The sequence below is a fragment of the Lepidochelys olivacea genome (genome assembly GCF_965140295.1).
Source record: "Lepidochelys olivacea isolate rLepOli2 genome assembly, chromosome: 1".
Classification (NCBI taxonomy): Eukaryota; Metazoa; Chordata; order Testudines; family Cheloniidae; genus Lepidochelys; species Lepidochelys olivacea.
The window spans coordinates 254,311,185-254,338,400 of NC_140411.1; the positions used below are offsets into that span (position 1 = coordinate 254,311,185).

The 27,216-nt window shown below is 41.5% G+C and overlaps 1 protein-coding gene across 1 annotated transcript; it reads left to right on the plus strand.

Annotated features, from left to right (window-relative positions):
* Positions 1-692: 692 nt before the first annotated feature.
* On the plus strand, positions 693-26,712 carry LOC311522382 (overexpressed in colon carcinoma 1 protein; the record flags this gene model as incomplete). The annotated part of the gene is made up of 8 exons (XM_084631656.1): positions 693-711; positions 1,369-1,563; positions 13,186-13,210; positions 22,211-22,246; positions 23,903-23,982; positions 24,802-24,841; positions 26,037-26,151; positions 26,676-26,712. 6 exons carry the CDS (start codon positions 693-695, stop codon positions 24,804-24,806), a joined length of 360 nt encoding a protein of 119 aa, XP_084487782.1. The 3' UTR covers positions 24,807-24,841; positions 26,037-26,151; positions 26,676-26,712.
* Positions 26,713-27,216: the final 504 nt, after the last annotated feature.

Sequence of the window (27,216 nt, forward strand, 5' to 3'; positions counted from 1 at the left end):
ACCCAGCTGCACTGGAGGATCTCTCACATTCTCACTTTCCTTTCATTTGAAAGGATTATACAGGAATAAGGCTGTAAATTCTGGAAATGCTCAACTGCTTTGTATGGAATTAGGATCTAGTTGCAAAGAAAATAAAAATAAAACTCCCTGAGGGAACAATGCAAATTTTGGGATAAAAAAAATCACTTGCAGACTTTGCAAGAATCATCTTGCAGCTTTCTATTGTCTTGGCTAGCGGGATTGGTTAGGGAAAGTAAATCTGTCCTTTTAATCAACTCAAGAGGACTTTAAGTTGTGTATAAACTGCTATAAAACCGGAAGTGCTGTCAGAAGAAAGCTTGTAAAGTTAAGCTGGATTTTGTGTTTTATTATGGTTACAAGTGTCCACTTGCACTGAATGGAGGATGGACTGAGGCATACCATGGAATTGCATGAGGCACACTACATATTTGTAAAAAGAAAAGGAGGACTTGTGGCACCTTAGAGACTAAGGTGCCACAAGTCCTCCTTTTCTTTTTGCGAATACAGACTAACACGGCTGTTACTCTGAAACCTACATATTTGTAGAATATGTGAAGCTACATTGTTTTCTGCATATGGTTGGGGGTCAGACTGAACAGGATTTATGTATACCTATGCATTTATTTAATCGTATCTCAAAGTTAAAAGCTCTCAATGCGTACATTAGAAAAATGGGGAAAGTGTTCAGAGGTGTGAGGATACATCATCCTATCTGAAGACATCTCTCAGATGAGGAGACAAGCTCATTATTACTCAGATACTATAGCAATGGCCATAGAATAAATGTCTAAATAGAACATTGCGCACAGATATATTACCTTGAGGATAGCTGATTGGCAGGCATATATCACCTATGCTACAGTGGACACATTTTAATTGGAAAGGGATCAGGATTTCTCATGGTACCCAAGAAATCTGTGGTTTTGTTTCTCCATAAGGCTTTTATTAGCAGATGGCTAGATCTCCCTCTCTGATCTTCAAATAGTGGCTTAATGGTCAAAGGGTGCATGATGGCAGGTCTGCCCTGGGAGACTGCGAAGTGTGAGCAATCCGCAGGGTTTCAAGGCAACACATCTGTCAGATTTGCACAAACTCTGAACAAACTTCAGCCTTCTGCCTGGTGGGCTCACCTCATCCCGTCACGACAGGTGGAAGAGCAGGGCTGTCACCCAGCACCTTCCCTGCCCGTAAAGTCTGTAGTCTCCTAGAGGTGGGCACGGCGGAGGGCAGCAGTGAGGATGAGAGTGGAGGGGACTGGATCCCAGCTGGATCATGGACTGTTGTGTGGTCCAGCCAGGGCGGAGGACTAAGACTCCAGCAGAACATTAAACACCCCGCCCCCTGCAGCTGGGAGCAGGGCACAGTGCCCCGCGGGGGGCGGTGGTGGCTGGGCTGCCAGGGAGGAGACAACTGGGCCGGCCGGGGGCTGGGCGCATCGCCCGCTGCCTCTAGCCCCCTGCGGGGTCCGGCTCCGCTCCGGGCCCGCCGAGCTGCCGGCAGCGCTGATTGGTCTCCGCCGTTACCCAGGCGATGGGCAGGGAGGTGAGTCCTCGTGTGTCCCCCCCCCCCAACCCCACCCCCGCATCCTCCTTCCCGAGCCCGCCGCAGCGCGATCCCTGGGCAGCCTGCTGCTGCCGCCGCCCCGCTGGCTCCATCCCCCGGCCGGGCTCCCGCCGCCTGCCCCGGCCCCGCGTGGCGCCCGCCGGGCCATGGGCTGCGGGAACTCCACGGCCAGCGGCGCGGGCAGCCCAGGTGAGAGGGGCGCGGGGGCAAGGGCAGGGGGAGCGGGAGGGAACTCGCGGGACAGGGGGGTGGGTAGGAGAAGGGGTTGGTGGGGGGTAGGAGGAGTGGGGAGGCGGGGCGGGGTTGGGGGCAGCAGGTAGGTTTCGAGGACGGAGGGGTTGGGTCTGGAAGGGGCAGGAGGGAGGAGGGACCCAGAAGCTGTTCCGAGGTTCAGACTCAAGGAGAAGAGGCTTTTCTTTCCTTAAAGAAGAAGCGACAGGGCGTTTCTAGAACTGGAAACTACATTTCACTTCGCCAGGGCTGCTCTCACGCTGAACAAGAGACTCTCCCCCGCTGCTTCAGGATGCAGCGCGCAGGCTTCATCTTTTTGGAGGGGGAAATATATATTTTTTTAATTACTGCGTTTTAAAAGCTCCCCAAATCCATTCCAAATAGCTGTTAAAATGCTGAAGCTAGAGCAGGCACATGTTAGCAATTCAGAACATACTGTGCAAAATATGCTGTATAAAGATCCCATCAAAAGGATCCAGCTTACTGGGAAATGATTCTTCTAGGCTAATAAATAATACCCTACTTGAGCCAGTTTTGATCAAGTAGTAAGATATTAAAGAGTAATAAAAATATAAGGAGACTAATAGTAAATGTTTGTTAGGAGCAGTGTTTGCAGCTGCCCTTTAACTATGATTTCTGTATTTTTGGTAATAAATGCTTTCTGTGTTTGGTGGCTGGAACTTCAAGCATTTCTTGTCCAACCTATAAGACAACAGAGCTTTTGGTTTTGGATCTGTGAATGTGGATTGGTCAGGCTGGGGATCTTTGACTTTACATTCTTCTCATTCTGAATGGCATCTTTATCCCTAACAATGTTCCAGTTTCCTTTCATAAAGGACCTGATCCAAAAAGCCCATTTCAGAGTAACAGCCGTGTTAGTCTGTATTCGCAAAAAGAAAAGGAGTACTTGTGGCACCTTAGAGACTAACCAATTTATTAGAGCATAAGCTTTCGTGAGCTACAGCTCACTTCATCAGATGCATATCGTGGAAACTGCAGCAGACTTTATATATACAGAGAGAATATGAACCAATACCTCCTCCCACCCCACTGTCCTGCTGGTAATAGCTTATCTAAAGTGATCATCAGGTGGGCCATTTCTAGCACAAATCCAGGTTTTCTCACCCTCCACACAAATTCACTCTCCTGCTGGTGATAAAGAGTTGTCACTTTGGATGGGCTATCACCAGCAGGAGAGTGAATTTGTGTGGGGGGGTGGAGGGTGAGAAAACCTGGATTTGTGCTGGAAATGGCCCACCTGATGATCACTTTAGATAAGCTATTACCAGCAGGACAGTGGGGTGGGAGGAGGTATTGGTTCATATTCTCTCTGTATATATAAAGTCTGCTGCAGTTTCCACGATATGCATCTGATGAAGTGAGCTGTAGCTCACGAAAGCTTATGCTCTAATAAATTGGTTAGTCTCTAAGGTGCCACAAGTACTCCTTTTCTTTTTGAAAAAGCCCATTGAAGTCACTGACAGTCTTTCCATTGGCATAAGCGAGCTTTAGATCAGCCCCATAAAGCATTAGAGAGACAAGGTGGGTGAGGTAATATCTTTTATTGGAACAACTTCTGTTGGTGAGAAACAAGCTTTCAGTCTTACACAGAGCACTTCTTCAGACCTCAAAAGCATTTACATCCTGCAGCCATAGGCAGCAGGAGTCAAAAGCTACATGTGGACATGTAACTAGGGATGTAACTTGTATCCTCTTCACTTCCCTGGACCTTCAAGGACTAAGAAACCACTTCTGTAATCAATTCATGCACCTTCCTGTACATTCTGCTTGTCTGAGAAGTTGTTCCTTCATGGAGGTTGTCCTCATGTTAATGTGTGTTACTAACTGATCCATCCAGCTGGCTCCAAACCTTGTTGTGTTATTTTGAAAATAGATTTGATATTTGTCAGTGCTGCTGGAGTGAAAAAAAGGGCTATGATAAAAATGGTAGTAATAGTGAGCATTTATATAACACTTTTCATGTTCAAATCATTTGGTAAACATTAAGCAATATATTTAAGTGCTTTCCCCCTCTTATTTGTTTATTTGTTATTAGGATATTCACAATCATTTGAAACTACCCAGTAAAGTAGAGGTAGATTCTGCTAGAAATGTGGGGCCTGATTCTCTTGTCATTTACACCAGTTTTATATTGATCTAACTTCAATGACTTTAATGGAGTTTCTCCTGAATTGCAGAGGTATGTCTGATTGAGGATTTATCTACACTAGGCTGCAGTGCAGACTACAGGAGTGTGAATTGCAGAGCACACGAAAGTGTGGCAATCTAGCTGCCCCATGTGGATGCTGATAGTGAAAACTGAAAGGTATCTAGTTTGGTTAACATAGTTTTGTTTGCAAGAGGACTACATTAACATGAACTAGGTACCTGTTAGTTCACTCCAGCAGCATCCACATGGGGCAGCTAGATTGCCACACTTTGGTGTGCTCTGCAATTCACACCCCTGTAGTCCACACTACAGTATAGATGTAGTTTGTGAGTGTAAATTATGTTGGTCATATGCTCTCCAAACTGTATGTAATTAAACTTGTGTGCTGTAGTTGCTGGTCCTCTCACTAAACCCTGGACTATATGTTAATTGTTTAGAACTTTTTTATCCCATTAATGCTTGTGTGACTCCTGTTTATATTAATGAGTATAATGAATGTGAATACATCAGAGGCCTTAATTATACTCAAAAATTGCACCAGTATCATTTTACATCTATTAGTGGGAGCTGCCATGCCTCCTTCACACTTTCTCTCCCATCACTGGTTCTCTAGGCTGCAGTTGCTAGAAATCACTCCATTTTACAACCGACACAACTTCACTGATGTGAGTTAAATCAGGCTAGTGGCAGCATGGACACATCCCACTTCTGATTTAACTAGATGCAAACACTGGTGCAAGTGTAACAGAGGGTTTGTCTAGTATAGAATTTTTTTAATTTAAGTAAATTGTTTGCCAGTTAACTTAAATTATATAATCTGTTTGTAAATGCTAGCTTGGACACACCACAAACTTTTGTTTCAGGATACAAACAGGTAAACCACAAACAGACTAGCATTTACAAACATGTTAGCTAGCTCATGTTAAGTGGCAATCAAGTAATGGGTTAAAAACTCCATTCTGGATGGACCCAGATTGATCACGAGAGTTTAGATACATTGGTTTACAGACATAAACGTAACTTATACTAGTGGAACTTGTGTGTATAGACAAGCCTAAAAGAAAAGCAGATCTAGGCCTGATTCTCCTCTCACTAACACCAATGTACATATGGAATAACTCCAGTGAAGTCAATGAAGTTGCATTAGTGTAAACATGGCATAAGTGATAAGAGAATCAGAATCCTAGTATTTAATTTTCTCCATAAAATCATATAAAAAGAGTACAAATCCTGAAAGGCAAACATACTTTTAAAAGTAGATCTAATTAAAATAAAATGTTGTTTTATTTGAGGAATGGACAGAGATATAGCTTTCTATCATCATGCTGGAGTTATAAAGAAAAAATAATTCCCATCACATTACTAATAAAAATATTACACTGTATTTACAAAGAAATTAGTTTTGTGCTTTGTACAGTACCTCTGCATTTTTGAAGACTAAAGTTATGGCTGTGCTGCAATCAGGAACAGCAAAGCTAGCATTGCATGACATATAATTAACCTGAAACATGCTCTGTCATACTCTGTTACAGAAGCTAATATTTCAGTAAATTTCACAAAAAGGCTTAGGCATGTATGGGCCCGATACCCCTTTCCTTCTTTAGGTAAAATAGCCACTGATGACAACGTGAGTTTTGTCTGAGTAAGGCATATATGTAATTATACCATCTGCCCAATGCATAGAATAATAGCACCTTCATTTTATGCTAGCTATTATAGCACTAGAAGAGCTATCAATCCTCATGAGTCAGGAGGATGTAAATGAATAGATAGGTGGGATTAAGAACAAAATTACCTCCCAAGGTATGCATGCAATGAAGTGAGCTGTAGCTCACGAAAGCTTATGCTCAAATAAATTTGTTAGTCTCTAAGGTGCCACAAGTACCCCTTTTCTTTTCACCCAAGGTATAGTATTTCACAATAAAATATATTATGGGGTGTTTAAATCTTCTTCCGAGCATCAAGCATTGGAGGCGGGATTCAAGACTAAATGGATTATTGGTCTGTTGCAACTTGGCAATTTCTGTGATCCAAGTAAACTGAAGTATACACCCTCTTTTTTTATAGCCCTGCAGTTTTAAATCTTAGGGTATGGTACTCTAGGAAGTATGGTACACTCTGTGTAGCTGTTCTAAGCCGACGGGAGAGAGCTCTCCTGTTGATTTAATTAATCCACTGCCAACAAGTGGTGGCAGCTGTGTCAGTGGGAGAAGCTCTCTCAGAGACATAGCACTGTGCACACTCGTGCTTATGTCGGTATAAGTTGTCACCCAGGGGGCTGGCTAATTCACAGCCCTGAGCGACATAACTTATATCGATTTAAGCTGTAGTGTAGCCATACTCTTAGTTATAGAGGATGTTTATTTTTAAACTTTCCTATTATCCATAGAGAGTTTTTACTAACAAATCTCTATTTTCCTTTTTATTATATGATGGATTTTAGAAACTCCAACTTGGCTTTTCTTTTTTGCCTGTAAGAAATGCGTCCTTAAACATTACTTTGTTAAGTTTGTCCCATGTTAGGGAATGTCCCACCATTCCAGCATTGTCTGTGCTAGCAATTTTCTTAAAATGTCCCATCTTTGCACTGCCACTGTTGAGAGTAATGGTGGGGGCAATGGCAGCCTTAAATGTGGGTGCACATACAGAACATCTGAATGTGCCTCATTATTCCTAAAGGTGAAATCCTGCTCCCCCTCCTCCTTCTGCAGCCATAGAAGGGGTAAAATGCAGCTGTGGTCCTACTGTGTATGGGTGGAAGCACAGAGGAAGGAGAATACATGCAGGGGAATTTTATACTTCCTGCTCTCTTGGAGTTAAAGTATGTGGCTGGCCCCAATCCATAAGTACATGTGAAGAGGTTTTGGGAGAGACTGGAGGAGTAACATGAACATGGTCAGGGGGTCCAAACTGTATGACTTCACTAGCCACAGAGTTGTTAGGTAGTGAAGTGTAGTGCTTGTAATAGTGGCTTCATAGTGATGCCCCAGGTGTCCTGCACCCTGTCTTTAGGTGAAGGGGAGCCAATTTGTGGTTTGGATGCAAAACCAGATGACACTTGACAGTTTTTTCCAGTTTTCCCTTGAGCTTCATGTTTTGTTTGATCCCCAAAAGTAGGTAATGTGAACCTAAATGAAACGATACTGTAGGATAACTCTGTACTGCAAAAAGAAAAGGAGTACTTGTGGCACCTTAGAGACTAACCAATTTATTTGAGCATGAGCTTTCGTGAGCTACAGCTCACTTCATCGGATGCATACCGTGGAAACTGCAGAATACATTATATACACAGAGACCATGAAACAATACCTCCTCCCACCCCACGCTCCTGCTGGTAATGGCCTATCTAAAGTGATCAGCAAGTTGGGCCATTTCCAGCACAAATCCAGGTTTTCTCACCCTCCGCCCCCCGCACCCCACACACAAACTCACTCTCCTGCTGGTAATAGCCCATCCAAAGTGACCACTCTCTTTAAAATGGGCCATTTCCAGCACAAATCCAGGTATTCTCACCGCCCCCACCCCCCTCCAAAAACCACACACACAAACTCACTCTCCTGCTGGTAATAGCTTATCCAAAGCGACCACTCTCCCTACAATGTGCATGATAATCAAGGTGGGCCATTTCCAACACAAATCCAGGTTTTCTCCCCCCCCCCCAAACTCACTCTCCTGCTGGCAATAGCTCATCCAAACTGACCACTCTCCTTACAATGTGCATGATAATCAAGATGGGCCATTTCCACCATAAATCCAAGTTTAACCAGAACGTCAGGGGGGGGGGGGTTTAGAAAAAAACAAGGGGAAATAGGCTACCTTGCATAATGACTTAGCCACTCCCAGTCTCTATTTAAGCCTAAATTATTAGTATCCAATTTGCAAATGAATTCCAATTCAGCAGTTTCTCGCTGAAGTCTGGATTTGAAGTTTTTTTGTTGTAAGATAGCGACCTTCATGTCTGTGATTGCGTGACCAGAGAGATTGAAGTGTTCTCCGACTGGTTTATGAATGTTATAATTCTTGACATCTGATCTGTGTCCATTTATTCTTTTTCGTAGAGATTGTCCAGTTTGACCAATGTACATGGCAGAGGGGCATTGCTGGCACATGATGGCATATATCACATTGGTGGATGTGCAGGTGAACGAGCCTCTGATAGTGTGGCTGATGTTGTTAGGCCCTTTGATGGTGTCCCCTGAATAGATATGTGGGCACAGTTGGAAACGGGCTTTCCGATGAAGTGAGCTGTAGCTCACGAAACTCATGCTCAAATAAATTGGTTAGTCTCTAAGGTGCCACAAGTACACCTTTTCTTTTTGTGAAGACAGACTAACACGGCTGTTACTCTGAAACCTGTCTGTACTGCAAGAGCTGCCAAGTTCCAGACAGACAGAGACTGCATGATGCTGGAGGGTGATCATACAGGACTGGAAGGAGAAATGGATGTATCTTACCCCTGGGGAGAAGTCACTAAAGAGGTGCTTTCCCTAGGTATAGCCACATAGATAGGTGTGACTCAGAGGACTCTTAGCAACTGATGCTCTGTTCTTTGCGAACAATTCTTGTCTCAGGCCTAACAAACTCACTACACCAAAACACATGTCTGGCAGGGTATTTATCAATAAGAGATCATATGTAAGGTACCTACAGAAAGCTCATAACTTACCAAGACTCAGAATCATTGTGAGATGTAACTACAGGAAATATTTAAATAATAATGTAACTATAGTGAAAGTATGCTTTATGGACTTGGCGTAAAAGTTAGTCACCAGAGGATAATATGGCTCGGTGATGAATGGTGAATGGGTGGTGGCCCATTCAAGCAGCTGGGAGCTGTCACCATCCCTGGTTAGTTGTTGATGTAATGCAAGGCTCAGTTTTCTAGCCTTGCTCCATCCCAAGACTCTCAATGGAAAACCATCAGAGACAACTGCAAAGAATCCGAAACCACTTGGAGGTAAAAACGCAACATTACAACAGGCGGGATATTATAGAATAGAATAGTCTATAAATAGACACAAAAGACTGTTGCAGTATAACACAGTGGGGCAAGGCACTCTGTATCCATTCACAGTGGAAAGATCTTGAGGAGCAGAAGTATTTTCATGAAAGTTTGGATCCTTGTTCCTGTAAAGCCAGCGAGCTCTGCTACCGACTGAACTTTGGGGGGAAAACCTACTGTATTAGATAGGAAAGGTAACTATTAATAAGTGTAGATCCTAGTGCTCATTTTATTATTTTGTTTTGTATTGTAACCATTTGTTTTCATCACTCTCTCTCTTCTTTTGTTTCATAAGTGCTCACAAGTGTTGTGTGTTATACAGAAGTGGTAGTTTAAGGTAAAACTAGTAAACTGGGGTACACACACTTTCCATCTAAAAAAAGATATATTGGAAAAGGTACAGAGAAGGGCAACAAAAATGATTAGGGGCATGTGACATCTTCCATATAAGGAGATATTAAGAAGATTGGGACTTAGAAAAAACACAATTAAAGGTTGGGGGATAGATAGATGATAGTGGTCTGTAAAATTATGAATGGTGTGGAGAAAGTAAATAGGTGTTATTTAAACCTTCGCATAACACAAGAACCAGGGTCACCTGATGAAATTAACAGGCAGCAGGTTTAAAACCAATATAAGGAAGAATTTCTTCACATAACACACAGTCAACCTGTGGAACTTATTGCCAGGGTGTATAGTAAATGCCAAAAGAATAACTGGCTTCAGAAAAGAATTAGATAAATTCATAGAGGATGAAGCCAGCTATTAGCCAAGATGGTCAGGGATGTAATCTATGCTCTGGGTGTCCCTAAACTTCCAACTGCAAGAAGGTGGGTCTGGATAATAAGGGATGAAGCACTTGAAATTGTCCTGTTCTGTTCATTCCCTCTGAAGCATGTGGCACTGGATACTGTCAGAAGACAGGATACTGGGCTAGATGGACCATTGGTCTGACCCAGTATGGCCGTTCTTATGTTCTTATTTCTGTCAGTAACCAGTGTCAGGGGCTGGATATTGCAGGGGAATGCTTCAAAGGGACTCAGGGACTGCGGTATTGTTAAGCTGCAAGATGAAACTAGGGCTGGCATAGCCCAGAGGAGAGTGGTGGAGTGGCTGAAAGGCTGGTAGTGTTAGGGAGCTAACACCCAGCCACAGTTCTGCGAGACTTCCTCTTGCTGGAGGCAGGGGATAACAAGGTGACTCACAATCCTGAGTACCCCGAGAACTGTCACAGCAGGCTTTTCAAACATGATGGTTATTTGTGAGTCATCGCCAGCATATAGAGCTGAGAACCCTCCGAACTCTAACAGTTTAAATGAAGTTTTAAAATGAGGACCTCATCCAGATCCCAAGCGAGGAGTTCCCTAAAACCTTACCAAGGGTTTTCTCCAGTGATGTATTACAGTTGGGCCTTTTGTACAGTGAGGAGACCCAAAGGGATCTTGGAAACAATATAGTATAAAGGAAGTTTGTTCTGCAAGCGCTGTAATTTAAATCTTTGTTGGTGATGGTATCAGTATGAGGGATTGCTAAGCAATAGACAGTGGAACCAAAATTACATAGAATCATAGGATATCAGGGTTGGAAGGGACCTCAGGAGGTCATCTAGTTCAGCCTCCTGCTCAAAGCAGGACTAATCCCCAACTAAATCATCCCTGCCAGGGCTTTGTCAAGCCTGACCTTAAAAACCTCAAAGGAAGGTGTCAAGGTTCCTTCCCCACTCTGAACGCTAGGGTACAGATGTGGGGACCTGCATGAAAAAACTCCTAAGCTTCTCTTTACCAGCTTAGGTCAAAACTTCCCCAAGGTACAAAATATTCCACCCTTTGTCCTTGGATTGGCCACTACCACCACCAAACAAATACTGGTTACTGGGGAAGAGCTGTTTGGACACGTCTTTCCCCCCCAAAATACTTCCCAAAACCTTGCACCCCACTTCCTGGACAAGGTTTGGTAAAAAGCCTCACCAATTTGCCTAGGTGACTACAGACCCAGACCCTTGGATCTTAAGAACAATGAACAATCCTCCCAACACTTACACCCCCCCTTTCCAGGGAAATGTTGTATAAAAAGCCTCACCACTTTGCATAGGTGACCACAGACCCAAACCCTTGGATCTGAGAACAATGAAAAAGCATTCAGTTTTCTTACAAGAAGACTTCTAATGGAAATAGAAGTAAATAGAAATAAAGAAATCCCCCCTGTAAAATCAGGATGGTAGATACCTTACAGGGTAATTAGATTCAAAACATAGAGAACCCCTCTAGGCAAAACCTTAAGTTACAAAAAAGATACACAGACAGAAATAGTTATTCTATTCAGCACAATTTTTTCTCAGCCATTTAAAGAAATCATAATCTAACACATACCTAGCTAGATTACTTACTAAAAGTTCTAAGACTCCATTCCTGGTCTATCCCCGGCAGAAACCAGCATATAGACAGACACACAGACCCTTTGTTTCTCTCCCTCCTCCCAGCTTTTGAAAGTATCTTGTCTCCTCATTGGTCATTTTGGTCAGGTGCCAGTGAGGTTACCTTTAGCTTCTTAACCCTTTATAGGTGAGAGGATTTTTTTCTCTGGCCAGGAGGGATTTTAAAGGGGTTTACCCTTCCCTTTATATTTATGACAGAAGGAGATTCCACCACCTCCCTAGGTAATGCATTCCAGTGCTTCACCACCCTCCTAGTGAAAAAGTTTTTCCTAATATCCAAAAGTACAGGACTTAGCTGGAGAAAGAGGATTTCCTTACATGTATAATATTCATGTGTTCATATAGGAGCCTGGTTCTGGGAAGCTTCAGAACCCTGCCTGCTCAATTGTAGTTTTAAAGCAAGGGCAGAAACTACACATTCTTCCATACAGTTCATAGGTCACAGATTCCAAGGCCAGAAGGGACCATTGTGATCACCTAGTCTGACCTCCTGTATATCACAGGCCATAGAACTTCCCCAAAATAATTCCTAGAGCATAACTTTTAGAAAAATATCTAATCTTGTATTTAAAATGGTCCGTTACGGAGAATCCACCACAACCCTTGGTAAATTCTTTCAATGGTTTGTTACTATCATTGTTAACAATTTGTGCCTTATTTGCTGTCTGAATTTGTCTAGCTTCAACTTCCATCCACAATAATGAGGGAAGAGCTGTATTTGTTTTTGCAGCAATTTCACACCAGAAAAAAAATGTTTTCTAAGCAACAAAGAGCATTAGGGGAAAAATGCTGCAAAACCTTTCAGGCTCCGACTAAACCTGTAGCTTCTTCAGACTGAGCTCCCTTGAGTTTTTCCTGAGAGGAGATGGAGGAGTGAAATGGGTTTCTAATGCCTTTGCTGGTGCTTGTAGTTCATGGAAGGGATGTTTTACTGACTGTGCAACTGAATGACATACCTGCAACAACAACACAGTTTTTAGTACCTTGGGAGGACCAAGAAGTATGTCATCCTTAAGTGATTCCCACTCTCCCAGCATGTGGTGGTGGAGTCATGAAAATTCAACTCTTAGAACCATAGAGCAAGGTTGTAATTTTTGTCCCTTGCCGCCCTTATTTTTTAAATTACAAGCTGAATTAGGAAGAACCTGATTTTGTAGCTATCTGGGGGTTTTTGGGTGGATTGTATCCCAATGCTAAAGTTATTTCAGTCTGGTTGTTTTATAAAATTTTGTTTATTTTATGACACAGTATTTTATACACAGTGCCAAGTCTGTAACAGAATCAAATAGCATGTTCACAAAATAAATGGACATTTAAGGACAATTGCTTAGTTAGTTGTGGCAACTTACAACTGGAAAAGCGCCAAAATGAAGAATATTGCAATTTAGCTTATGCAGAAAGTAAAAAAAAAAAATACAGATATCCTTCTCACCTGGTGTAAATGGACACAGCTCCACTGGAACTTTGCATGTAGTTTGATCCATTTACGTCCGCTGAGGATCATGGATTTGATCCATTTACATCCGCTGAGGATCTGGCCCAGAAAGAGAGGTATAAGTGTGACAGAGTTAAAGGAGAAAGTAGCTAATCATGATAACAACAAGTTTCCTTTACTGTGTCCATCCACTTTTGGGGTTTGTATGTGAGGGGAATGTTTGTGGGAGCAAGAGGGGAGAAGGGTAGAGAGATTTTTAGGGTCATTTTGGTTAGCTTGAGCATGATCACACCATCAGACAGTAAAACACATTTTCTTTTTCATTCTAGGTACTGCAGGGACAGCTAAAGATGTGTAAGTACGTACAATGGTCTGTACACCTTCAGCACCGTAACTCGAGGGTTATTTATAAGCACATTAGCACAATAGTTCATTTTGTTATACATGGTTCAGTTGCTACCCAATATGTTAGACCCACCATACCCTGATCTAGATGTCATCTATTGATAGCCTGCTTCCATCACCCATATAGAGACAGCAGAATCAGAGTGAAGGAACTGCTGGTGGCTCACTTACCCCTGTAGAGACAATTCCCCTTTCTACTTATATAATAAAAACTCTCCCTTTCTTTCTGACTTGTGAGACATCTGTCTCCCATGCACGCCCATGCCCCTTGTGTTTACTCATCCCTACCATGTACCGGTACACCCCAAAGCACGTTTCTCCCTTTGTGAGAAATACAGTACCCATATACATCTCTCCCACTCCATGTAAGACATTTAGGGAACAACTCCTGTACTTCACTTTCTTTGAGAGACACTTGGCAGGCACCTCATACAGACTGCCCTGCAAAAACATCCAGCATCCCCATTCTGAGCTCTAGATGAGGTCTCCTCTGCCGCTGAAGGGAAAAAAAGGGATTGCTTTTCACGGCCTAATTCCTCTCCACGTTGAAGATCGTAATTGACAGCTTCTCTCTTCTCCATCAATCTTGGTGATAAGCACTGAGGACATTCTCACCCAGTACTGCTTTTTTTTTTTTTCACATTCCCAATGAAGTGGAGAAGGCCTGAACCTCCTTTGCTCTCACTCCTGCCTCAGTGAAAAAGGAAAGCAGGAGGTAGCCTCTCACAGCCAAGTATTCACCCATTCAAGCAAAAATTTGCAGGAGTGGCCTCTCTCAACCATGTCTCCTTCAATGAGAGAAGGTATAAAAGAAGGCCTCCCAAACTCTAGCTCTTGCTTCCCTCTGGTGCAGGGGACAAACCTTTTATTACTAGAGTTTGAGCTTTGCCGTGAGTCCAAGTAACCTGAACAAAAATTGAAGTTACTAAGTAAAAAAAAATTCTTGAATTTAATTCAGTTTTTTTTAGACAAACTACTTTGAGTAGGTAGAAGAATCCCAGTATAGAAATGAGTGCTGCCGTCACATCTAAATAACAGTAGATAAATGCATAACAATAGCTCTGTGTCTGCTACCACAGTTCAGAGCCAAGAACCAAAGATGGACAATGTAACAGATGAATACTGATGTCATAGGTAATTTCAAGATCTACTTGAACATGTAACTTATTTTCTAAATTTTCATTGTCACTGATTGGAAAATGAATGGACTACTTAGGGCAAGTTTATGGGGGAATATCCCTTGACATAGCCTACTGGACCCATGCCTTTAATAATTTTTATATATATAAAGATGCTAGTCTTTATTTACACTAAGGCCTCTTTACACAACTTTGGCAGTATAAAGGTGCCTGAAAGTGTGCATACATTAAATTTGCACCCATTTGAAGACCGTTTTTACACTGCCAAAGCAGTATAAAGGTCCTAAGTGTAAATGAGAACCAGGCCTAAAAATCACTTTCCATAAATGGCAGAATATTTTTTGTTAAGTAATAAGTCTCTTTACAAATCAGAAATGGTGTATTATATAACATTTACCACTTAGCCCTTTTAATGTATTTTAAAGCATTGTACAAACATTAATTAAGCCAGTTTAATTAAATTTGGATATATTCTGATTTGGATTTGATAAGAACCTATGAGTTTTTTTCATTCAAGAGTTTGTCCATTTGAGTTTGTCTGTTTTTTGAGAAATAAATTGTTGGCCTTGCTCTTCCTTTAGTTTTGGACCCCAGAAATGCAAACATTATGAGTTCAGTGGGACTACTCAAGTGCATAAAGATACCTGTGCATGTGACGGGTTTCAGAGTTGCAGCCATGTTAGTCTGTATGCGCAAAAAGAAAAGGAGGACTAGTGGCACCTTAGAGACTAACCAATTTATTTGAGCATAAGCTTTCGTGAGCTACAGCTCACTTCATCGGATGCATTGAGCTGTAGCTCACGAAAGCTTATGCTCAAATAAATTGGTTAGTCTCTAAGGTGCCACTAGTCCTCCTTTTCTTAATGTGAATGTGTTTGCAGTTCAGGTGCCTTATGACTTACATGAGGAAAATGCTATTCATTTGTATGTATCATCTGTCACTTTTAAAAAAATAACTTGGATTAATGCTACTTACAGTCTGTCTTGTCAATGATTAAAGTTATTGTTAATGGCTTTAAGTTGTACAAAGAAACAATTCTGGATGTTGACAAATAACCCACGTGGAAAGGAGTTTTAGAATTTTCTTAGAGGAAGAACCAGGTCTTATTAAAATATCAGATGAGCAGAGAAAGTCTAAATTCTGAAGCAAACTGTGGGCCATTCTTGCAACCGTTATTTATTCAGATAGTCATAGTGAAGCCAATGGAACTACTTGGATGGGTAATATTTGCTGGATTGAGCCTTCTAGCCAGATAATAGAAACAAATCCACAGTAATGGGCTATCGTAATGGCAATCAGAAAAGTCCTACATCAGTCATTCTAATATTTCCTTTAACAGCAAATTTTCAAAAGGGAAATAAGATACTAGAAAAAAAAATTTGTTTTGTGAAAATGAGCAAAGTGGATAAATATAACTAAAATCATGGATTTAAAAAAACCCTTAATCTTTGACACCTTCTCACTTTCATTAGCTAAGAATTTATAAAAGTTTTTAAAATTTATTGGCACAAGAATAGTTATTTTGATCATATTGGTCTTGATCCAGCAAAGCACTCAAGCACATTCTTAACTTCAAGCTTGAGTAGTCTTATTGAATTCCAGTGGGACTGATTTGTTGAATTCAATGGCACTACTCACATGCTAAACTTAAGCAAATGCTTAAGTACTTTGCTAGATCAGGGTCATAAGATACTCTGAAGCAGTGTATCCTAGCAGGTGTGGCACTGGAGTGGGACTTAGGAGACATGGGTTCTGTGCCCAACTTTGCTATTATTTCAGTGGGTGACCTTGGGAAAGTCACATCCTTCCCTGTTCCTCAGTTTCCCTATATGTAAAATGGGGATAATGATACTAACCTCCTTTGTAAAGCACTATGAGATCTGTTGGTGAAAAGCACTATATAAGAGCTAGGTATTAATATCTGTCATTTTAAAATTGTGTTTTGGAACTTTTCATTTTTATCTCTTAAAGTAATTTTAGATGCTCATTTGCGAGCTGATCCAGCATCCTTGAAAACAATGGGATATTTATTATTGACTTCAAAGGGAGCATGACCTAGCCCTTAAACTGGAAATGGCCTAAGTTATAAAAGAAGAAGTCAGTTATTTTGAAGTCAGTTGAAAATGAGAAGTTTAAACAGACACCACCACTGTGAAGCAGCCACCTCTGGATTAGAGAGTAGCAAATAACTAATGCATAGGTCATTGCACAATAGAGAAGGAAAATTTTTGGCCCAGAACACAGAAGCAAACACCTTCTCCTGTGAAAAATGCCATGGGATCTTTATTTCCCATAACAAAAACAAAAAAAACCCACCAAAGCCCCAGACCCAGGTTATAATGAGAGAAATTGTGGCTAGAAGTTTGGGAGATATAACACAAAACAAACTAAAAGATTGGTGTGGAAAAACTAAAAATGTGGAGAGTAATTAAATGCTAAATGAGTTTAAATGAAGGAGTGATAGTGGAAAATTATGTACTGGAAAATAAAGTGATGACGGTTATGCACAGAAATGTGGATTAATTCAGATGAAGATAAGCAGTAGTAACAATTCAGGACACAGCATTTTGGAGCCCATGGTAGCGAACCTCCCAGCCTAGGTCAATAGACGCGAGTTAACAAGGTTCACACCAGTGCTCTGAATATAGCTGTGTGTAGACGGCGCTTAAAAGTTGCGGCTCAACTTGGAGCCACAACTTCAAAGTGCTGTCTCTGCAACTATTTTTGTAGTGCTGGCCCGAGCCCTGTGGGCCCAAGTCTGTCAACCTGGGCTGAGAGACTCGCTGTCTTGGGCTCGGAAATGCTGTGTAGACATACCCAAGGTCTAAAAGCTGTTTCAAAATGTAGGACAAAAATACAAAGGTTGCAAAAGAGTAGTCTCATCCTCCCAAGAAACATTTAGAAATTAAAGAGTTGAAACTGTCAGCTTGAGTGCAGTGCAATGAATTGTCTCGGTTGAGCAGGAGGAGGACTGAATGAAAGGAACGTTAATAGAGAATTTTAGAGAGTCTGACGCCTGGATACAAATGAATAAAATCAGAAATGTTAAGAAAAGGAAAAAATGGATGGACAGCAGTATTGCGAATCCAAGAAATTTTAAACTCAAATACTATTTGAAAAATGGCAGCTTGTGTGTGTCAGAAAATGGACATGGAATATGGAAAATGATGACTAAAGAACCAATATCAGGAGTCTTAACTGTACTTTCCAAACATAACAGTATGACAAGAGTGTTTCCAGGAAAGAAGAGTTTCACTGGAAGAGGAATTTCTTCTAGCTGAAAGGAGAATGCTGTTACATGGCATTGATGTTAAATCCCTCTAACAGCTATGGAACGCCTCTCCATCTAAGATACCAATTTGAAAATATAATCCTATTTTCCTTGCAGTAGATGCTAGTTTCTGAGGAAAGATGTAGTGGCACAAAAGCAGACCAGCACTGAACACTAGGGCTGGATGCAGTCTACTAGGTTCCTCTTTTGCTAATTACATGGCATGAAATGAACTTAAACCAGCTCGAGATTTCCCCTAGGAAATTCCCCCTGTTTAGGGGGAAATCTCCCCTTGTGTAAAACTGGTAAAGGCACCCTACCTGCTTTTTACACCAGCTGCCCACCTCATCGCCAGTGTAAGCAGGAGGCGGGGGCACATCTGGCGTGGATGGTGGGGCAGGACAGGAAGAGATGCAGTAGAGCCAAGTTCTATTATGTCTGATCCCTTTCTGGTGTAAGATCTGGCAATTATGCCAATGGCAGAAGTCAGAGGAGGCAGCTTTCTGCTGTAACTTCCACTGAGGCCAAGTGATTGAGGATCAGAGAGCTGTAACCAGCTCCCAGCAGCCCCTACTGTCCATTATATCTGAGCACAGAATGAGAATCAGGCCTTGTGTGTCTCATATTTGCACCCACAAATTTCGGCATGCAAAATTATGTTGGTCTTTAAACTGTAAAGGCAAGAAGTATATAACTATATGTAGTGCAATAAATTGGAGCCGTATTAAGTCCCACAGTGCTAACAAAAGGGACCCCGGAGGAGAATGCAACAGTGAGTGGCTGCTTCCCCCTCTATCATCTCCCACCACTTGTTCTTCATTTTGCGGATTTGCCTTGGAACCTCAGCTTTGAGTTGATGGCAGATGTATTACTTCTGCTTGGAATTGATGTCATTCTGCCAAGCACAGAAGGTCTTGGCTTATGGTCCATCAAGTCTTGGATTTCCTGATCGTTCTTGTCAAAGCAGTCTTGGTGCTTCCTGGTTGAGAAACCCAGTGTTCTCTCAAATGCATCATAAACAGCCGATTTGAGCGCTTTCCAGTGATCTTCGAAGCTCTCCATCTCAGTTTTGATATTCATCAGTTTCTCGGTGAGGCACTGCTGAGAAAGGTCACGTTTAGTTGGGTCCTTAAGACTCTCAACTTTGATCTTCCCTCTGGCTGATTTCTTTTGCATGCACAAATTATTACCAAACCTCCAGTGTTAAAAAGATCCATATATCCCTATGTTGGAGACCCCAGGGTATGGCCACTAGTTAAGCTGAGGGGATGGAAGGCCATAAGGGTCGAGGAAGTCTCCCTGCTGAAGGCCTAAGGGCTTCTTCTCAACCCCCCTTAATAGAATTCAGCCCTGGCTGGTTTGAGTAAGCTCTTTTGCTCTTAAAACAATGTTGCAGCCGCAGATAATGCCTTATAGTGTAAGGTTTGCTGACGCCAAGCTAAAAATAATAGAAGAGACAGTTACAAGGCCAGACAGAATGTGCTGGTTGTTTAAGTTGCTAGGAATGCTTGTCAGAGGTTGCAGGAAATAAACATTGTTGTAACCCATATAAGGAAGGCAGAGTATTTGTGTAAAGTTTTAATTGGCTAATGTGTAGTGCAGTAGCATTAAGGAATATAAAAGTGTGTGTAATGACCTGCTCTGGTGTGCAGGATTTGAGATTCTATTCTCCCTGTACCTTGTTTGCAGCTGCAAATAAACTTTTCTGCTTCTCCACCCCATTGTGATTATTGAGTGAAGCACTCCGGGTAACGAACCCCCCTTGCTGTTGTTTTGCCTCTCGACAAACTGGGTGCCGACAACAGCTTTTGGCGTCCCAATGTGGGGCAACGAGGCTGCAATTTAGCCTTGCCCGGATCCCTTCTGGAGGTCGAGGATTGCAGCAACAACCGATGCCCAGCGCGCACCGGTGAGTTCATCGGGGGCCTCGGAGGAGACGCAGTTTGATCAACCCCAGAGGGCACGATGGTGCAACGCACTCATATAGTGGAGAAGCAGCTGTGGGCGACGGTGAGGAACCGGTCCCTTGTCTGCACGGTGGCAAAGGCCATTAACTTAATCTCAACCGTCCTGACCCAACTCTCACATGAGTTAGGGGAAGTACGTCAGGGTATGCTACAGAACAGGCTGGCTGTGAACTATTTGCTTCTACGCCATGGTCACCTATGCCAGAAGTTTGCAGGCATGTGTTGCTTTAATATAACAGATGCAGGGCCATCAGTAAAAGCTGATTTACAACGCCTAAAGCAGCTGGCAAAGGGCATTCATCAGCAAACTGGGGAGGATTGTCTAGGCTCTCTATTTTCTGGTTGGGGCCTGTGGCTAAGTGGCAGGGGAAAAGCAAAGTGTAAAGCCTTTCTAAGGGCAAGAAAAGCTATCAGGCAAGTTAATAGCTGTTGGGCCACAAAACTGCCAGTGTCCCCTTTTAGAATGATTCTGGAGTCTTTCACTTCAGCCAGCTGACTATCAGAAAAAGATACAAATTGATATCTAGCAGACATATGGGCAAAGGATCCATACCTGCGCACATCTCCTCCTTTTGTGCTTACTTGTGGGGGGTACCTTAGTCATCTCCGTGGCACTGTCTCCTATCCTCCAGACCTTGTAGAGTCCCTTCTGAACAGTCTGGGGTTTGTCTGAGGGAGCTAGGGGAGATTTGGTGGGCTGGGAGAGGAATAGGCAGGCTGAGGCAGGGTTGTAAGGAGGTACACAGTTCCCACCACCTTTGGAAGATAACTAGAAAAGATGATACATCCCCAGGAACCCACTAGACAAGTCTCCTGGGGGCAGCCATGGCTGGGGGTAATTTTTGGTTGTGCGGTTCCATTTGACTGCAGTTTTAGTTTGCCAAGGTGTTGGGGACCATAGCTGGTATAGAGGCACTGGTTCTTCATGCAGACAGCCCTGGCTATCCAGGTCGAGGTATCCCATGACTTATTCTGTGGGGGGCGGTCCCTCTCCCCCCCCCGCCCCCATAGGACAGTGTGAAAAGACAGGAAATCCTTGTGAGAGAATTCTCCCAGAGGCTGCCTCCCCTTCGGCCTCTCCTGCTGGATTTTCTGTGGGAGGGGATGAACTGGGCCAGAGTAATATCAGAGATTCCATAACGCCATGCTAATTATATGCTAAGTTGATTGAAGTTCTGAATTTTGCTGCCTTCTTTGCTGGTGCTCCGTTGGTGGGGAAGAAGAGAGCTTATCTTCTTATTATACAGTATATCTTCAAGGCAATAGATAGCTGAGTGGAAAGAAGATTAAAATGGTAGGAAATTATTGCTATCCAAACATTTTTACTATCCAAACAAATTTTGTTTCTATTTAAGGCCATATCCCGCTTCCTGCCATCTATGAAACTCCCATGGGCTTAATGCAACAATTGCAGGATAGTGCTTTGCCGACTGAACAGACAACACATTTATATTTTTAAATAAATGATTAGTAATGATAAATGTTTTAAGCCACTTTTTAATACTATAGTTCAGAAATGCCTTCTAAGGGCTAGATTGTGGATTTATCACTGGGGCTGAGTAAGGGGGCAACACACAGTTCTATTGCTCTAGCAGCAGACCAGGGTCTAAATGGTAACTCCGAGAGTAACAGTTTAGTCTCTGTTTTCCACACTGGTTGAAGGGTGAAGTAATCTGTGCCAACCCTATACCTGATACTGATTACTCTGCCCTCCACATCAGACCAGCTGTGCTAGCTAGCACACTGATGAGCAGAGTCAAAAATCCACCCACTCCCTATGGATGCATAAGACAAGCCATAATCTTGCCCTAAGTGTCTAATAAAAGTCATAGTCTATTTATAGGTTTCAGAGTAACAGCCGTGTTAGTCTGTATTCGCAAAAAGAAAAGGAGTACTTGTGGCACCTTAGAGACTAACCAATTTATTTGAGCATGAGCTTTCGTGAGCTACAGCTCACTTCATCGGATGCATACCGTGGAAACTGCAGCAGACTTTATATATACACAGAGAATATGAAACAATACCTCCTCCCACCCCACTGTCCTGCTGGTAATAGCTTATCTAAAGTGATCATCAGGTTGGGCCATTTCCAGCACAAATCCAGGTTTTCTCACCCTCCACCCCCCCACACAAATTCACTCTCCTGCTGGTGATAGCCCATCCAAAGTGACAACTCTTTACACAATGTGCATGATAATCAAGTTGGGCTATAAGGTTTAAATAACTGAGTCCAAATCAGATTATTCAGCTTTTCTTTTGCATCAAAGAAATTTAACATTTGTTTTACAGAAAGGTTCTATAAGATCTTCTGACTGGACATTTATGAAAGACTAGTTCACTCTGTTGTCAAGTCTTGTTCTCTTATACACATTATACGTTGTTAAGTAATAAATGTTTCTTTCTCTTATATAGGTAGGTGAGGTAGGCACCAAATACTGAACAGTAACTCTAGATTACACTCTGATTGATCATTCTCTTCCTCTGCCTCCCACTGAAACTAAACAGTAGATGAATGGAGCAATTGTAATAAACTGATTGCTAATGAGTTTTATATGTTTTTTTAAATTATAGAACAGAAGAATCGGTGTCAGAAGATGACAAAAGGAGGTAGGATTTGTACTGGGAATGGCTTTAATTCGAATAGCTAATACAGAATTCTGCTATCAAATGAGGATCACCAGTTGTCACGGAGTGTGGGGGAGTCAGGGCCCTGCACCCCCCACTTGCTGTGATTCACCATGACTCTCAGCCAGCCAGTAAAACAGAAGGGTTATTAGACAACAGGAACACAGACCAAAACTGAGCTTGTAGGTACAGAAAACAGGACCCCTCAGTCAGGTCCATCTTAGGGGTTAGGGAGCCCAGACCTTGGTGCTGGGCCTCCCTCTGTTTCCCCAGCCAGCTCCAAACTGAAACTCCCTCCAGCCCCTCCTCTGGCCTTCGTCTCTTTCCTAGGCAAGGAGGCCACCTGATCTCTTTGTTCTCCAACACAGCAGGTGAGGGGCCCAGGCCATCAGTTGCCAGGAGACAGGGTGTCAGCCATTCTCTATGCAGACAGCATCACACTGGCCCTCCAGGGCTTTGCAACAATCACACACCCTTATCCCACCACCTAGATACTTAAGAAATGCATAGGGGAAACTGAGGCACCCACACAGTATTCAGAGAAAACATTAAGAACAGTCCCACTTAATCACACCTAGAAAAAAACAAAGGGAGGGGATATGGGGGAAGAAATCTCCACGAGGATCCCTCTGTAGAGTTCCTCCCTTGCATTTTGTTGTGGATGGGGTTTTGCCTACTCACGAAATAGGCCACTGAGCCCAGCCCCCAAACCTTGCAGATCTCAAGGGATCTGCCAGTGGAAAAAAGACTATTGCTGCAGAAGACCTCTGCCTTCACACCAACTGTGGCTCCTGGCTTTATTAGAGTCAGGTCCCTAGGGACCCTGGGCTTGGGGTGTGGGTGCTCTGCAGAAAGATAATACATAACATAATAATTATAGGCTGTATTATAATTTCTGAGGAATCTCTCCTGGGCTGGAAGGGAGAAGAAAGATATATGTTCCACCTCACCCATTCCTCCCCTTGCCCACCTCGTGTTTTCCCCATCCTCCCAGTCAGATCTCAGACCCCTGAAACACCCTCCATTGGGCTCACAGGAGGAGGGGGATGGACTGTGGAGGCATTTGGCACCCATAAGCCTTCTGCATGTAGACAGGCCTCCCCATGCATGGCTGTGTGGAGGGGGATCCAGGCCCTTTTTTACTAAATGGTGGGGGGGGGGCACATGGCCCCCTTTTTTGTGTGCATCATGCAAGTGAGTTGCGTAAATTGTCTCCATAGCATACATTACTAGCAGATTAAATCTCCCATCAGGCAAACACTGGCTAACTTTGCGGGTAAGAAAGAAGAGTCTGTCAGAGGGTATTTGTTGCCATGAAAAGGTTGGGTTTTGATGGAAAGTATGACGAACTTGGTTGAGGACCCATTAGCTCTGTGCTCCCTTCCTAGCATAGGTTCCTTTTTAAAATCAATGGCCAGCCTAAATTTATTTTTGTCAAACAAGGGCTTAGTTTTAATAAAAACATTACATTTAAAATTGCAGCCTTCTTAATATACATTGGAAACAAGGGATTCTTTTATAAAAGTAGTTACAAAGCATCCTCTGTTTGTCCATCTATGGCCTTTCTAATGTGGCTGTTTTATGTAGGCAGTCTATGGGAAAGCATTAACACTAAGCCATGATTTCTCTTCAAATAAGGAACTATGGTGGTGTATACGTTGGTCTGCCATCAGAGGCTGCTACCATGGCTCCCAGTCAGAAAAAGACTGAACCTAAAGGTACTTGTAGATTGCTTTCTCCATTCATTTTAATCTTTTAAAATATATATGTTATTTCAGTAAGACTGACCAGCATAGGGAGCAATTTAATTGCATTTACAGGAATTATTTACAGTAGCTATGGTCATTGTTCCCATTTGTTTAAATTTCCATCCACCTACTGTAGTAATCATAAAGCAACAATCTGCTTCTGACCATGATATGCAGTATTTTGTCTCTCATGAGTAACTTTAATATAATTTTTCAGTGTTTTTAGTGGTATTCAGTGTAAACACCTCACAGGATTAAGAGGCTGTGATATATATTTATAGAGTTTTAGTGTTTTTTATAGTTCTGAATGTATTTACTTAAATTGTGCTTTATTCCAACAATAGCAAGACAGTGAATGCTTGATTTCAGATTTAGTTCTGTTCTGTCTATCTTATGCTGAACCCATCACAATTTTATACTTGAGGCAGGGAGAACATGTATTAGCTTTAAAGATTCTTGCTTGATAACAAGAGAATGATATGACATACTATATACATACACACGCATGCATACACACACACACACACACTGTTTTATTAAGTATAAAAATATAAGATAGATACTTACATAAAGTATCTTATATTTGTATACTTAATAAAACAGTGTCTGTGTTGTGACACATGGGGCTCTGATCCCTGATTGGGGAGGTCTAGATGCGACCACTATACAAGCAGATAATAATAAATTCAGTTGATATAGAAAACGAATAACCTGTTGCATTGTATTACATTCCATGGTGTTTAAAATTAATAATATACTATATTTTAACTATATGCCTTTCCTTTTAAGATTAGAGGAAAATAATACACCAAGATTCAATCATCAGGAGGTACAGTATGATTTAACAAATTTTATATGTGTAGAATTTATTACTAAAAAGAAAAGAATTCAAATAACCTCATTTCTTATGTTGCTATCACGTGTTTTTGGACTTACTTTACAGTACTGACAACGCCATTATAAATGTATTGGCTGAAATAAGTTCTGATCTTGTAGTGTTACTGAGAGCCTCTGGTGAGAAGCTGTGTGCCCTCAGTTCCCATTTACTTTAATGAGAGTAAAGGTGCTCAGCACTTGGTAGACTCAGGCCAGTAGACTTGAAGAAGGTTTTAATGGAAGCAGGTCATTTGCGATTACAGTACTTATTTTCAGATTTAGTACAAATGCAAGGGCCAGGGCATGGTTTGGCACCAAATATAGAAAACAGGTGAGGTATTAGACTATTTCCGTGGAGCTGTCTTAATAATATATAAGATATCTATGGCTTGATCCTCCAAGATACTGAATAGAGATGGTAAAAAAAAAAAAAAAAAAGGGGGGGGGGGAGAGTTCCCCACAGAAAATTTTGGTGAAAAGGGAAAAAAAATTTCATTTAAATTTTCCATGGGAAATTTAGATGTTTCAGTGGGAATTCAAAGTTTCAAACGTTTAATTTGAAAAAAACAAAATATTTTAGTTTAGTGATGGGTTTTTCAAAATAATAATAAAATTTCCATAGAAATTTCCATAGAAAGCAGACACTTTAGTTTAATCAAAAATCCAGTTTTTCCACCAAAAAAACAGTTCAAATGGAAAAGTTTTGAGCAGTGTTAAGCATTTTGGCTGCAATCCAGTAAAGCACTTAAGCACATGGTTAGTTAAAGCATGTGCATGGTCCCTTTGGCTTCATCGGGACTACTCAGATACTTAAAAGTATATTTCTTGAAGTTGGATCCTTTTCCCATTCAACCCAATGGAAGAACTGCCATTGACTTGAATGGTGCAGGATCAAGCCCTTGCTTGCTGAATCAGTGCCTCATGTTGGGAAGACTTACACATGTGCAACTTTACACATGTGAAGCGTCCCATTGAACTCTACAGGACTGCTCACAAACACTTTGGTTTGCAGTATCTGGGCGCTGAAGCCCCTACTGCATTTCTAACAAAGACATAGTTAATGTTTAACAGATTCTGTTTAAAAAGTGCTAATGTCTCATCGTATCATTATATTAGTCCATCTAAAACTATTTTTTTCTTTGAATCAGTCCTTTGCATAGATCACTCATCTAAACTTAAGGGACAGCTGTCTTTCTGCTGAAGATTTTTATATGTCCAGCCAGCAAGAAAGTTCAAAGCACCAAAAATCTTAATTGTTGCAAGGTACAACTACGGGTAAAGTTTAATGGTACAGTATGGAATCAATTGGATTGTGATGGTTGCATTATGGAACCTTTTGCTGTCCTCCAGTGAAAAATGAATTAATGAACTTATGGTGGATATTTCTGCACAAGAGCTAATTTGACAATCTGCAGCATATTTTCTCCAACAATTTTTGATAGTTTTTATATAAGAAAATCATTGCTACTTGTTCACTTAATAGTTCCTATGGTAGGTTACTGAAAAATAATTATTAATTTACTTCAGAGTAATATATTTGACATTTGCATCTTTTAGTACAGCTGCAGATTTTAAGGATATTTTTGCTGTGAGTAGGATAGCGGGGCATAAGATCATCAGATTCTTATAGATGTCACTTTTATACAGTGAACCAACTATTGACATTTAATTTTCACCTTTTAAAAATATATTATTGTTCAAGGAAATTTATTTACATAGGAATAATGTACTTCATTGCAATATTTTTCAATGGAATGCTAATTTTTGCCTGTCATTATTTCTTTCAGATTTATTTCTTCACAAAGCATTAAAGGAAAAATATAACTACTGCCTAACCACATTATTGTGTTATGTCTTCCATTTTATGTAATATCATAATGATATTTTCTCATACAAAGATGATAGTGATGATGTTGCCAGAGATAGCTGGACTAAACCTCAAATCTGCACATTCCTAAACTCTAGAGAGGAGTTTTGATTAGTCTTCAAGTTTTGTACCTCAAGTTTGTCTCTGAGCATTTCAGTATGTATGGTAAATTGCAATAGGGTAAATGTTCTGTTACTTCTGTATACTGTAGGGTTTAATGATGGATGGGTCATTAAAAACCCATTAACTTCATAACTACTGAAAGTTTCCCACAAAACACCAAACTAATTGTACATTTCCACATGGCTGAAAGTGATTTTAAATGATTAAAGCATTTTGCATAATTCTTTAGTCAAGTTCTTTTTCTAACAGGACATAATATGGCATACATCCAAAAAGCCAACCCTTTAATATGTTTCAATAAAGTAAAGACTGCTTTTAAAAACAAAAAACAAAACAGG